Source organism: Phoxinus phoxinus, assembly GCF_949152265.1.
Source record: "Phoxinus phoxinus genome assembly, chromosome: 1".
Classification (NCBI taxonomy): Eukaryota; Metazoa; Chordata; class Actinopteri; order Cypriniformes; family Leuciscidae; genus Phoxinus; species Phoxinus phoxinus.
The window spans coordinates 18,892,426-18,905,883 of record NC_136876.1 but is presented as its reverse complement, the minus strand read 5'-3'; the positions used below and the strand labels follow the sequence as shown (position 1 = coordinate 18,905,883).

The following is a 13,458-nucleotide window of genomic DNA, read 5'->3' as shown; positions in this document are numbered from 1 at the left end:
AATAATATATAAAATATATACAACTGAAAAAACAAACCGATTGATATGATTATATAGAGCACGCCATAGGTTGAATTCAGTTTTTTTTTTCGAGTCATGTCAATGGCAAAAAGTCACTATAATGTTTGAAAAAAAGATTAATTCTCATGTTACGCAGCACGTTTGAGCTTCTGCAAGAACCAATGAGGTTTGTTCATATGTTACGCAGCACGTTTGAGCTTCAGCAAGAACCAATGAGGTTCATTCTCATGTTACGCAGCAAGTTTGAGCTTCTGTAAAAACCAATGAGGTTCATTCTCATGTTACGCAGCACGTTTGAGCTTCTGCAAGAACCAATGAGGTTCATTCTCATGTTACGCAGCAAGTTTGAGCTTCTGCAAGAACCAATGAGGTTCATTCTCATGTTACGCAGCACATTTGAGCTTCAGCAAGAACGAATGAGGTTTGTTTTCATGCACCAAGCAGGTTCGGTTGAGCTTCTGTTTATTTTTCGCTGATCAATTTTTAAATGTGAATAAAAGCCCAAATTCAATCTGTTCATCATATAAAGTGATCGAGTCTCTTCAGAAAATTTGGACTAAATTGCTTTACAATGCTTTATTGCAATATTCAAATTGCTTTATAGTTTTACAATCTCTTTATGCACCTTTTAAAGCATCAAAGTGGTAGTTGCGTAGCTGTCAATGGAGGAAAATATTTTCAGAAAGCTCTCAGATTTCATAAAAAAAGATCTTCATTTTTGATCTGAAGATGAACGGAAGTCTTACGGGTTTGGAACTACACGAGGGTGAGTAATTAGTGACAGAATTTTCATTTTTGGGTGAACTATCCTTTTAATAGTATTTTCATCCCATGACTGGGGACAGAAACATGTGCAAAGCCTCACGAGGATACAGCCAGAGAAGCATCCATATACATACTGGGAATAAGCTGCAAAGTGAATTTGTAGGCCAACCTAAACGCAAAATTTCCAATGAACTGCCATTTTTTAAATGGGCTTTTAAAATAGTGTTTTTTATTTATGAATATATTAATAAAAATGCTTGAGGTCTGTAATAAAGTAGCAACTTACATATAACTTACATTTTTAAAGTGCACTATTGTTTCAAAATTCACATTTAAAGTATGACTGGTGTAATTTATGTCGTAGAACAAAACTTTAAAGTACATACTATGAACAACAGACCTTTTTTTATTCATAAATCCAAAAACACTATGCTAAAAACCGCTAACATAATGTAGTTTTGCAGCTACAAACTAAACAGCTCTGTGTCGATAGCCAGGCCCTGTGTGTTTGTGAGGACCCACAGAAGTGTCAACACATATTGTGAGCCTCCTCTTATGTGGATAAATAAAAAAATATTGATAGCAGCAGGTATTCGCACTGCTGTCTTGCGAGGGGCACAAGCAAGAATCTAATCTCACACTTCTCTTGTTTCTCTTTCCAGCAGACAACACACAAACACCACAACGGTCACACAGCAGTAGCATCTCTGCTCACACCGGACATGCAAATTCATGGACGAGTGCGCATGCCATGCATTCTGGCCACATTCGACCCCTCCGCTGTGCCACACACAATACAGGCTCATCAGTGGGTCCTAATCAGCCACCTCTCACAGTGTAGGCTGGGCTTTTCAATCGCCTCATCTAGCCCTGCATCCGCACACGCTCCCTGATTGTAATGCACTACAATTGAATGTTAATGGGAACACTTGAAGGTGGGCGAAGGGAGGGGGCTTATTCATTTCTCATTGCTTGTTAGCCGCCTGTGACATTATTATGATGTCAACTATAGTATCATTATAAGCAGGCGCCCACGCATGTTTCGCATATGAAAATATTAACATTAATTTATCTGTCCACCTGCCATTGTGATCGTTGCGTGGCTCAGGTGTGAACCACATACATATGCAAAAACGCACACACTCATGGGACAAGAGAAAGGTTATGTTGCATTAGTTAGTAGTTTTTTATATTTATATAGTAAAGTTGCATAAGGTGGCCATTTTCAGAAATGAAAACCCTTGACATTACTAACATCTGATTATGAATTACAAGGGGGTCATTTTAGTTGTGTGTATTTTGACCATGGTAAATGAATTTGCTATGGTACTGTATATCATACTCTGCTTGACTTCTCTAAATGAAATTCATCAACACACGTAGATGTATATAAGAGTTAGAGTATCTTGTAGCACTAATACTTGCCATGTCACAATGGCAAACTCTATAGGCCTACGTTCTAAATAATCAGAATAAATTAATGAATTAATCTTCAAATGACTTATTCACAGTTCTAAATCAGTTAACTACAGAGAAGCTAACACTGGTAATTACGAGGTATTTTTAACCATTTATTTATATACTATCTTATGTCTTCGCTGTGCCCCTGTTAGTATAGCATCTTGACAGGCCTCGTTAATAGTTTTGAAATGTCTTCTGTTTTTCATTCTTTTTTTCTAAAACTGAAAAATTTCACACTGTATGCGTTTTAAAAAACAAGCTTGTACAATATCTAGAATATTCTGTGTTGTTTCAGTTTGTGGGCCGTTTTGCAGTCACAGTAAAAAAACAGGGACATTTCCAGGGACCGCTTACCAAAAAAAATGGGAACTGTAACCAGAAAAAGGGAACATCTGGTCAACCTATGATAGAGGATAATGGGCAAATTTAGCCAGGATTACACCCCTAACCTTTCTGAGAAACAATGACCACAGAGAGTCATGACAGGTTAACATCTCATAAAGAACAGTGCCTTTTATAATATAATGTCCCCATCATTATTTTGGGGCATTAAGGCTCAGGTACAGTATACTTCATTTTCGGTGTTCCACTTCATCTCGCACACAATTGAGCGTGCAAGCCTTTCAAAGTATTCTCCTTTGACCAGGAGCCAGGATAGGCGCGTTCGCCGTGTGCATGCTATCTCGTTGGCCCTTTCTTTTCAAGTGCTCAAATCACTCGCAAATGCGATGTTGTCTGCGCGTGTCTGGCTGCATGTGAATAGTGTCCGCAGACATTAGGAATTAGCCTACGTCACGCAGACAGTCCGCAAGCTGGAGTGGAACACAGACCACCAAGTGAACAAAACCCTCTGCTGGCCTCAATAGAGGGTATGCATTGACGTCACTTTCCCGCCGGAACACGCCCCCCTCAGCCGGACTGAGTGGCAAAAGAGCAGCTGCGTGACTGGATTTAATAGGGGAATCTCTATAGTGTTCCTTACAACTTACCAAAGATCCAGCGATCCATTGATATTGACTTGCAGCCAGGAATCCTGTTTCCTGACATTTATATGTGCCTAATTTTGAATTTGCCTGTGAACGCTTTATATAAATACAATATAGGTAGGTCTAAATCCGGGTGATCACTTACATCAATGTTATATATATATCATCATAGGCCTAAAACTTGTATCAGTGTTTATTTAAGAATCCAATTATGCAGAATATACGATGGTCAATATATAATTGATGAGTTAATATACAATATATAACAATACAATATATAGGGTATGATTTTACCGTTAAATTCAGCATACTGACACAAAATAATAATCCACCTTTCGCTGCTTGGAGTCCAGTTGTTTCTATGAATTGCAGCGATCCATTTGCTTCTCTGTTTTGTAGCTTTCGGCAGTCTGTAAAAATATACCTCAGATTTCTTGTCAAATCTAGTTGTAAAGTCAATCGCAAAGCTCTTTCCTGTTTAAGATGTGTTTTGTGTGTTTTTCGCAGCATTTACGCTGAAAACCAATGCTGCTACTCAGTCTTTTTGCCACTCAGTGGGCGTAACCCAGTCACTCCGGCCGATGGTGACGTCACGCACATACCCTGAATAGCACCTCTTCCACCAGCAATCTTAGCTTTCCCCAAGAGCTCTCCCGTCCGTAGACCCCAGACTCAACTGTGCTTAGCTTCAGTGGGAAACCATGCAGGAGCTTGAGGGTGACAGCCTGTGGTGTTAGTGAAATGGAGAGCAGCTGTTGGTCTGCTGGCAGCTCTTGTCCGTGCTATGAGTTCTGGTGGAGAGATTTATGCCGCTGGTCCTGGGCCTTTTCATTTATCTAATTCCCTGTTTGGAAGTCGGACCGATGGCTGGCAGAGCACATCCTGTCCGACCTTCCTGCATGTCCTTGATCTCAAAGGCGACTGAAGCTTTGTAACACGTCACTGCCCCCTTTTGACCGCCGTCCAAGAGCACCGTCACCGCTCGTGATATTTATTAGGCTCTCAACAGCCAAAATCCACTATGAGGCCATTTTCATTGCCAAGCTAACTTTAGAAAGGAGGCCTAATAGGTTCACGCACATTATCTCACATCTGATCAAATGGGTGTATAATAGGCCTTTTAGCTGGTGGGCAAGACGAACTGACTTGGACTGCACCATTCATAATTCAGAGAATGGGCTTTCACAGCAAAGCTTTCTTTAGCCTGGATGTGCACCGAAAGTAGTGATAGTCTCCAGGTAGCTTCCCGTATCCTGGTCGCATTGGTCCAGTGCCACGTAAGCACTCCATCCTGACCAAATCTGTCTGGATCATGATGCCAGCAATTGCTTATTAGAATAGATCCTGCTTGGACACTATTTCACAAGCCCACAATATAGGCAAAAATAAAAAATCATGTTTTGACCAGCTGTGAATTAAAAGACACCTATTCATACGGTTCATGGGAAGCTCCGTTTGACCCCCGCGTGACTAATAACTCTTACAAGAAGTGCAGGAATTCCATCTGGCAGCAGCTTAACTGACATTATTCATTTTATCTCGTATTTCCCTCTTAATAAAATCTCAAAACTGCGGCAGTCGGTTTCTACTGAGCTTATTATTAAATGACTGCATTCGACCGAGTTTCTAGCGAACAGCAGGTCTAAAGCACATAATTTCACTTTACTCCAGCTGGGGGGCTTTCCACTGTGGGTGCTTCTCTATTTCTCAAAGGCTTGCGCATTCAAACATTATTATTAAACAATTGCAGCCATTTGCTTCTGATGTACGTCTCTGGTGTATTTACGAAACGAAGTGTGAAAAAAATGGGTTGCAAAAAGATTTTAATCAACTTAAATTGATTTCGTCTCACAGTCGCAACCAATTAGCTCCTCTCCCCAGCTGAGGGTTTGATATAAGCCTTAAGCCTTGATGTATTGTCAAAAGCCCCTGATCTTTTGGAATATAGTATGTTTCACTTCACAAATAAAATAGGTTGTATAACATTTGCTGCTGGCTGTGGTGAATTACTGTTTATCTTACACACACATATTCCACTAAACGCAACTTTTGTGTCGGGTATTTAAATAGTCAGCTGTTAAATAGTACCTCTTTCTACCAGCAGGTGGGACTGTTGTCAGACGACAAGCTTAAAAAAAAATGTCACTGAATCGTCATCATTCATTATTAGAAGAGCGTAATAATAACTGTTCTCCGAAACTGAGAAGTTCTAACGACTAACTAAGCTTAATAATTGTTCACACAACATTATACAATGTGTGTAGTTTTGGTGAAATAAAATTACCGTCTGAAATCAATAAAATGTGCATCCTATTTATTTAAATACATGTACGTTATAGATATGGCCTTGGCCAGTTATGAGGTCACATAGAACCCGGATCTTTTCCGAGGTGTATATAGTTGATTGCAGTAATACAGATACAGCAGTTATGACTTTATGAACTTCTTTACTTACAAGATTGATATCAGGGAGAAAATTATAACTATGCAACCGTCTACTTCAGTATCGCATCAGGCAGGGCATTTTAGTCTCCTTGAGGAAATATTGTATTAATTAATTGATACAGAAGAGAAATAATTTTCTAAATTCGTTAAATCATCTAAATCGACAACATGTATGTTAGACCCTATATTCACTAAGCTATTGAAATAGATGCTTCCAGAGGTCATAGATCCTCTTCTTAATATCATTAATTAATCTTTGTCATTAGGATACGTACCAAAAACTTTTAAGCTGGCGATTAAACCGCTTGTTAAAAAAACGCAACTTGATCTTACAGAATTAGCCAACGACAAGCCGATCTTGAATCTACCTTTTCAGTCAAAGATACTAGAAAAGGCAGTATCCTCACAACTATGTTCCTTTTTAGAAAGAAATGGTATCTGTGAGGATTTTCAGTCAGGATTTAGACCGTACCATAGTACTGAGACAGCTCTCATTAGAGTCACAAATCATTTGCTCTTCTTATCATCTGATCGTGTCTGTATCTCTTTGTTATATGTGTTACTCGATCTTAGTGCTGCATTTGATACTATTGACCACAACATTCTTTTAAATAGACTCGAAAATGATGTTGGCATTAGTGGAATTGCATTAGCATGGTTTAAATCATACTTATCTGACCGTTATCAGTTTGTAGCAGTAAATGAAGAGATGTCTTATCGATCACAAGTTCAGTATGGAGTACCACAAGGCTCAGTGCTAGGACCTTTGCCGTTCACTCTGTACATGCTACCCTTAGGAGATATTAGGAAGCATGGCATTAGTTTTCACTGTTATGGTTATGATACTCAGCTCTATATTTCTTCACGCCCTGACGAAACTTACTAATTCACAAAATGAACAAAATATTCCGGGAAGCAGAAATACTCTGTCAGTTCAAATCTAGACAAAAACACATCTCTTTGACCTAGCATACACATAACACATTATGGACTTCTATAATTCAATGTGTTAGGCTGCATAGATTAGGTCAGCCGGAACCGGGAACACTTCCCATAAATCCTGATGTACTTGTTACATCATAAGAAGGATGGCGTCTATGCCAATATTAGTCACTCTGTTTATCCCGAGGTTTACCGCAGTCCGCCGGATCCAGGCTGTATCCAGATCTGATGAAGGACCTGCGCCTGGACACGACAACAACGCAGTCTTAAAATCTCTCCCCTGTGAAGGCCTCCTTCCCTTTACCTCTGTACAGATAAAATGTTGCCAGAATTATTCCGGTTCACGTGGCTATGCGGAAGCGATAAATAATTATTTATTATACATTTTTAAGGCCAGACAAGTAGTTTGTTGAGGGTTGGTTTGTAAGGAAGGACTACACACCTGCTCACATATATATTCAAATGCACATACCTAGACTAAGCTCATTATGCGCATGTGCACAGCGTCTGTGTTTTTTCGTGGGTTTGCGTTTTTGAGGTTTGCACAGAGATAACGTTTTTTTTTACGTTTCAAGGCTTGCACCTTGGAATCTATTTCAGGGTTTGTGGTCTTGAGCCACCAGGCACTGTTTTGTGCGGATGAGCGGGCCTGAGCGCGTTGAGTGTTTTCTGTTAGAACGGTGTCGTGTTAGCGGCCCCTAAGTTAATAACTAATGATCTTTGCAATGGATGTGAATCAATCAATCAAAACGAACTTTAGCTGGACAATAACTTTATTCTAGAGCTGCTGTAAAGCCAAAACAATCTCTGTTACTGTAATTTCCTATTATCAGTGTAAAGCTGCTTTGAAACAATATATATTGTTAAAAGTGCTATATAAAATGGTGACTTGACTAGACTTGACTAAAGCTGTCAAATAATTGCATAATATAGTATTAACTATTAACTTTACTTTAGTGTTGCAAGAATATTCTACAGCACCAAGCTGTTCTCATCTGAGCCTCAGTGGTCTGTCACCGCTCATCAATGTCAAAATATTGAGATGACCAATCAAATCATAGTAGGCAGGTATTGTGTTCACAGAAGCTGCTGAGCACGAATTCCACGAGTGGTGCAGGTATGACATCACTTTGTAGGCCAAAATGCGGAAGTGAGTTAGCATTTTAGCACTTTCGGTTCCATCGTCCCAACGTTTTTTGAATGGGGTTTTTGGTTAAATGGCTGAAATAAGGTATGTGCTAAACACAATTTCAAGACACTTTTACGTTTTATTCTACAACATAAAATACACAACTGGTGATTTAAAAAAAAAAAGATGTTACGTGTCTTGAAAAAAGTGGTTGCTAACAAGTGGCTATATGGCTATATGTGACCTCACTCTGTGATTATAAAACCCTGCCTACGGCCCTGGTTATGGATGATCAACAAGAGGAAGAGACAGACAGAAGTGAGAGAAATGAAAACATTAAGAATATTAATAAAATAAACGAAGCAGACAACAAGCAGTCAGACAGACTGGTCAAGAAGAAGAGTGATGGTTATAACCAATACAGATAACTAGAGTGCTGGGAATCATTGTTTTTTGTTCATTTTGTTCAGTGTGTTCTGGTGGTTGTTATCAGGGGCTAAGCCCCTTATCTTTTCTGACCCTAGCAACGGCCCACTGTGTGCGTGTGTGTGTTTCCGAGGCTGCATGCGAGTGTGCGTGTGTGTGCACGAGTCGAGTGCGAGTGTGTGTGAGCGTTATTGTAACTTAAGTAGGCTACACGTGACGGTTTCATGCGCTTTTAGTATTTACTAGCGTTTGTTCTAAATGCTCCTGTCATCTGCTGTGTTCAGACTTAAGTTGTGTTTGATGTTTGCTACATTCAGAAGAACTTTCTTGGAGCAGATAAAATAAAAAGGGAGTTCATACTGTACAGTATAACTCAAATACAGTTCATTGTATTGTGCATGTAATCATAACAGGTCAGCAGATTAAACAAAAATAAATGACTGAAGTAGTACTTAAATATTTAACAAATTAAATAATTTTGTTTGCAAATTGCTCATTGTTATTTGTGTTGTAGGCAAAAGTTGTGTTTGGAAATTCTGCCCTTGCAGCACCTGTTAGCAGAAACAAACAAAGATGTTTCAGTTCGTACCACATATTTTCTTTGGTTTGCACAAAAATAGTCTCATCTAAAAATAATTGTATCCTTCTCAGATTGGAAATACATGGTAAGACTTGTGTCTTTCGCTGCAATGAGTTTCTAGACTCTAAAGGTTTCCTTCTGACAAATCTGCCAAATCTACAACACAGATTCCCAAATGTGCACTCTAGCGAGTTCGGTTGTTTTGCAAAAATACAGCAAAACCGATTGTTGTTGAGTGTGATGGCATTGGCTTTATGGCGTGTTCAAAAAATAAATCAAGCATATAGCGGTCAACTTCTGGTTCAACCAATGGTAGGATGTTGGGGCAGGCAAATGGGGGGGTCAAGGTTTAGCTAAAGTGTTCAGTTCACTTAAAAAAAAAATAGCTAACCCGTTGCCTTAAAATGATTAAGTATATAAATGTAATGCTTAATTCCACATTACTTAACTTTTTTGATTAAGAATGGAGTTTATTTACTTAATAATTTTAAGGCAACTGGTTTCCTGAAACTTTTTAAGTTAAGTCAACTGATGACTTTTTGTATTCATTGACGAATAGGCATGTGCAGTAATATTAAAAAGTGAGGATTCAATGCATCGTGATATCGAATCCAATCCAATTGTTGACATGATAATCGAATTGAATTGTGAGACCAGTGACGATTCACACCCCTACCTCCCATAGTTTTTGAAAAACCACAAAATTATCATTTCATTCATAGACGGCTTCAAATGGAAGCACTCTGCCTTCCAGCTGAAAGGAGATATCCGATGCTCTCCTGACAGCTCTGTGATGCCATTAAAGCAAGGAATGATCAGACACATCCATTGGGCCCCTTGAGCTGCATATCTGAGCTAGCGTGTTTGCCTCTAAAGCACTGGCTAATTACATTTGATGAAGATGTTGATTGCGAGCAGATTTGTGGCTAATGTCTGTCATTGCGTGGCTGCGGTATCGGGGCTCGTCGCTGTCATCGTATACAGTATGTGATTTACACTTAAACGCATAGATTTAATAACATTTTAAAATAAACGAATTCAAGTTTCTTTAAGACGCACGCTTTCTTCTGTGTGTTAGCGCTTTACACTGCGCTAATGATAGCAGTCAATAGATCCATTCCCAACTGTGAGCAGTCACTCCAAACTAATTAAGAAGATGAGACCCCAATAAACGTGCATCTGTTGATACAGACTGAACACACACAATGACCATGAATTATACAATGCGCTACGTGCTTGGGGGGGAAAAGGCAAAAATGTAATTTACATGTGCATCCAGTGTAACAAAGGTGTGTGCACAGATTCGAGGAAATGATTATTGAGTGAATCATCGCAGAGCCGAGCACAAAACGAGCTTTTAATTCGTTAAACTGTTATTGTTGCTAATTTGCATTCTGCTTTAAACTCTACATTTTCCCTGAGCCTAATTAAACCCGGTTTCATCCAGTTTTATGGCCTTAATAGAATTTCATCCTCTGTTTGTGCTCATTTAAGGACTCAATGCACAGACACATAGACATTCACACGGATGCATAGACGTGTACACAGTGTGAAGTGTGCTAAGTGAATGCAAGCGATGCAACCCCATCGTAAAAAGGGAATTGCCAAGGTCAAGTAGGCGTCCATCTGTATCACTGGTTGTCATGGCCCCAGGGCATTATGGGTACTCAACAAACACACGTCGTGAGCGAACAAGTGCATCTGTCTCATTAAAACATGTTGCATATTTCATGAGAGTGTTCATATGTGTGTTTGATGGTTTTAATGTTCGTATGGTTACTTTTTTTTTGTGAGTCCATGTATGTTGATGTTTCTTTGCTTCCCATGTGAAGTATTCCTAGCAGGATAGAGACACACCAGAAGAATTCATCAATTTTTTATGTCTACATTGCTACATCAGGGAGATGGGTGTTGCCATTTCTTCTCTTCTCCATTTAATATTTAATGCAAACACTTACAACAAATTGTCCCCTAGGGCCAATTATGAGGAGTTTGTGGTGAAGAAACGGAAATATACATTCCTACGCATGCCTACAGGACTCTCATATCTTTTGCTGATGCGTTCTCATTTACATATCCTAATGTATGTCTGGAACAGAACTACTGGCAAATTTGCAAACTGTGCACACATCTTGTACCGTATCATTTCCTTTCCTCTAATATTAAAATCATTCGCTGACTGCTTAACATACTGTTTTATAGAGCGCACAGGTTACATCTAATCAAATGCATCATCTCCAGTCTCTAATTATGCCACATAGCAGGATGTCACATGCTCTCGGGTTTATTCGAATTATTTTTTACTTACAAAAACATTAACATGTTATTTAAATAGAGTGCAATAATGAAAATAGTTCTTAAATCATTATTATTATTATTATTTATTTTTTTCAAATTCCTTCTTCTACAACTTATCTTCTAAAACCTAATCCATAATAATATGTGTAAATTGGTGTCAAGTATAAAGAGTGCCGATATTACATCCTAGCTCAGTGACTGGGCGTGTTGTATCAACAGAAAACATGGACATTTTAAATTTGGTGCATGAACGTATTGTGGTAATCAAGATTTACTTGTTCTGAATAATTATTACCTAACTCATCCATCTTACCACCTTCATTTCATTTGAAACAACTTAATTAAATGGTTAACATACAGGAAACATGTAAGGCCATATACAAAGTATCAAATAAAAAGATAGGCTAGCAACGTGTGTGTGTGTGTGTGTGTGTGTGTGTGTGTGTGTGTGTGTGTGTGTGTGTGTGTGTGTGTGTGTGTGTGTGTGTGTGTGTGTGTGTGTGTTAGTCACTCTTACAATTGTAACAAATGGCAGAAGTAAACTGTTCAGTAAACTGCCCTTTCTGTTCAGTCAGATGAATCCAGTTTTGTCATTTGCATGGTTTCAAAGTAAATTATAACACAAAATCGTACTGTCTCACATCAAAACTAAAACTGTGGCCTACAGCATCTCCAGTCACCACTAAAGAGAGGAGGTCATGTATTTTATTGATGTCACCCCTGTCACTGCCTCAGTTAAATGAATGGTGTTAACTAATCATGTTTCCAGCACTCCCCAGTCTCCCCTACTATTGCGCTTTATTGCAGAATAAAACTTCAAATTAAATATTGACTAATTCCACTGCTAGTTAAACCAGCTTTTATAAAGTTGCCTCATGTTGTGGCGACAGGAGTAATAATTAACCTAAAAACAAAGAACAGCAGCAGAAAGGCTACTTCAGCCAATCACAAACGCAATCGGCTGATTGGCTGATCGCTGTCCATGGTCCTGACCAATCGGGCCATAGTTTTCAATCGCGTGAAATCGCGTCTTTTACACAATAAGTAGGCTATTCCACACACACAAAAAAACCCGATTGATAGTTGATAGCTGCCATCTAAATGACAACGACTAAAAGAACGGAAGTTTTGGCGAGTCTATAAAAAAAATTCACACTTTTTCACGAAAATTCGCGAAATTTCTCATGTCTGATTTGGCTTGCATATTTCCGGGTCAGATAATGTGCTGTCCTTCAGTTCAATTCACATCTGTCACATCAGCTCTCGTCATCCAGCGCGAGGAAATCTTACACTAGAGGGGAACCAACGGAAAACAGCTCGTACAAGTGCTCCTGTAACAATACGAACTGCGCTTCAACAAACACAAGTCTGCTTGTGATTCATTGCGCAACTTTTCAGTCCTCGAGCTGTCCTCCTCTTCATCGAGTTCCCAGATTCTTAGAAAATGTTCCCCGCGTGCCGAGACGCTCACTTGAGATGAATCCAAACAATTCAACAGTGATTCAACCATTAACCTCCAATGAGCAAATTAGAGCTTATCTGAAAACTGATCATCAAAATAAGCCATCTCGCAACAATGCGTATTTACACACAACACAGGCTGTGATGACGAATACGAGCAGTGTTTCGCATGCTACGAAGGCGTCTTACCTCGCAGGGTATAGTGGATAACATTAGCAGCAGGAACATGGTACTGAAGAGATGCATTCCTCTCGAAATGACAGCGTTCCGACCACCACCAGCACTTTTGGTGTTTCAGAGCTCGCCTGCTTTCCTCGCGGTCCGCGCAGGATTCTGTCAGCGTTCTGTCGAGCGCGCGCGACGATCCATCCACATCACAGGAGGCACGCGCTGGGGTTTATTCCGCTCACGGAGGCAGATTACCCCCACTGTGCACGGCACAACGAGCCGCCTTGTGTTTTATGATTAGTACCCTGTCTTTCGCTTGTGACCGCCACCAAGAGGTCAGAGTTGTAAACGGGCTCGGGAAATGAAGTATAATAGCAGTTCCCCTCTCAGCAGGCTTTTTTTGAAGTGGGATGGACTGACCGAGCTCCAGTTGCAGAGGTTGGAAGGTGACTAATGTGCTTGCGATGCTCCGACACTAGGAGCAGCACACTTTGATGCTCTGGGAACGGATTCAAAAGAAATGCATGCCCTGCTCAAGATGAAGCTCAGTGTGTGTGTGTGTGTGTGTGTGTGTGTGTGTGTGTGTGTGTGAGAGAGAGAGAGAGAGAGAGAGAGAGAGAGAGAGAGAGAGAGAGAGAGAGAGAGAGAGAGAGAGAGAGAGAGAGAGAGAGAGAGAGAGAGAGAGGAGCTCTTTCGGTTGCACAAACAATGCATTTTTTGAGATGGGGATGAATGACATGCATGTCCCCAGGAGAGCTGTGACATTATGATACGGG

At 39.8% G+C, this 13,458-nt stretch overlaps 1 protein-coding gene across 1 annotated transcript in view; it reads right to left on the bottom strand.

Moving 5' to 3' along the window:
- olfm2a (olfactomedin 2a) overlaps window positions 1–13,170 on the bottom strand; it is an 80,593-nt gene extending 67,423 nt beyond the window's left edge. The window contains exon 1 of the mRNA XM_079608288.1: window positions 12,704–13,170. Coding sequence (XP_079464414.1) covers window positions 12,704–12,760 — 57 coding nt within the window. The 5' untranslated portion in view covers window positions 12,761–13,170. The remainder of the gene's footprint in view (window positions 1–12,703) is intronic.
- Window positions 13,171–13,458: the final 288 nt, after the last annotated feature.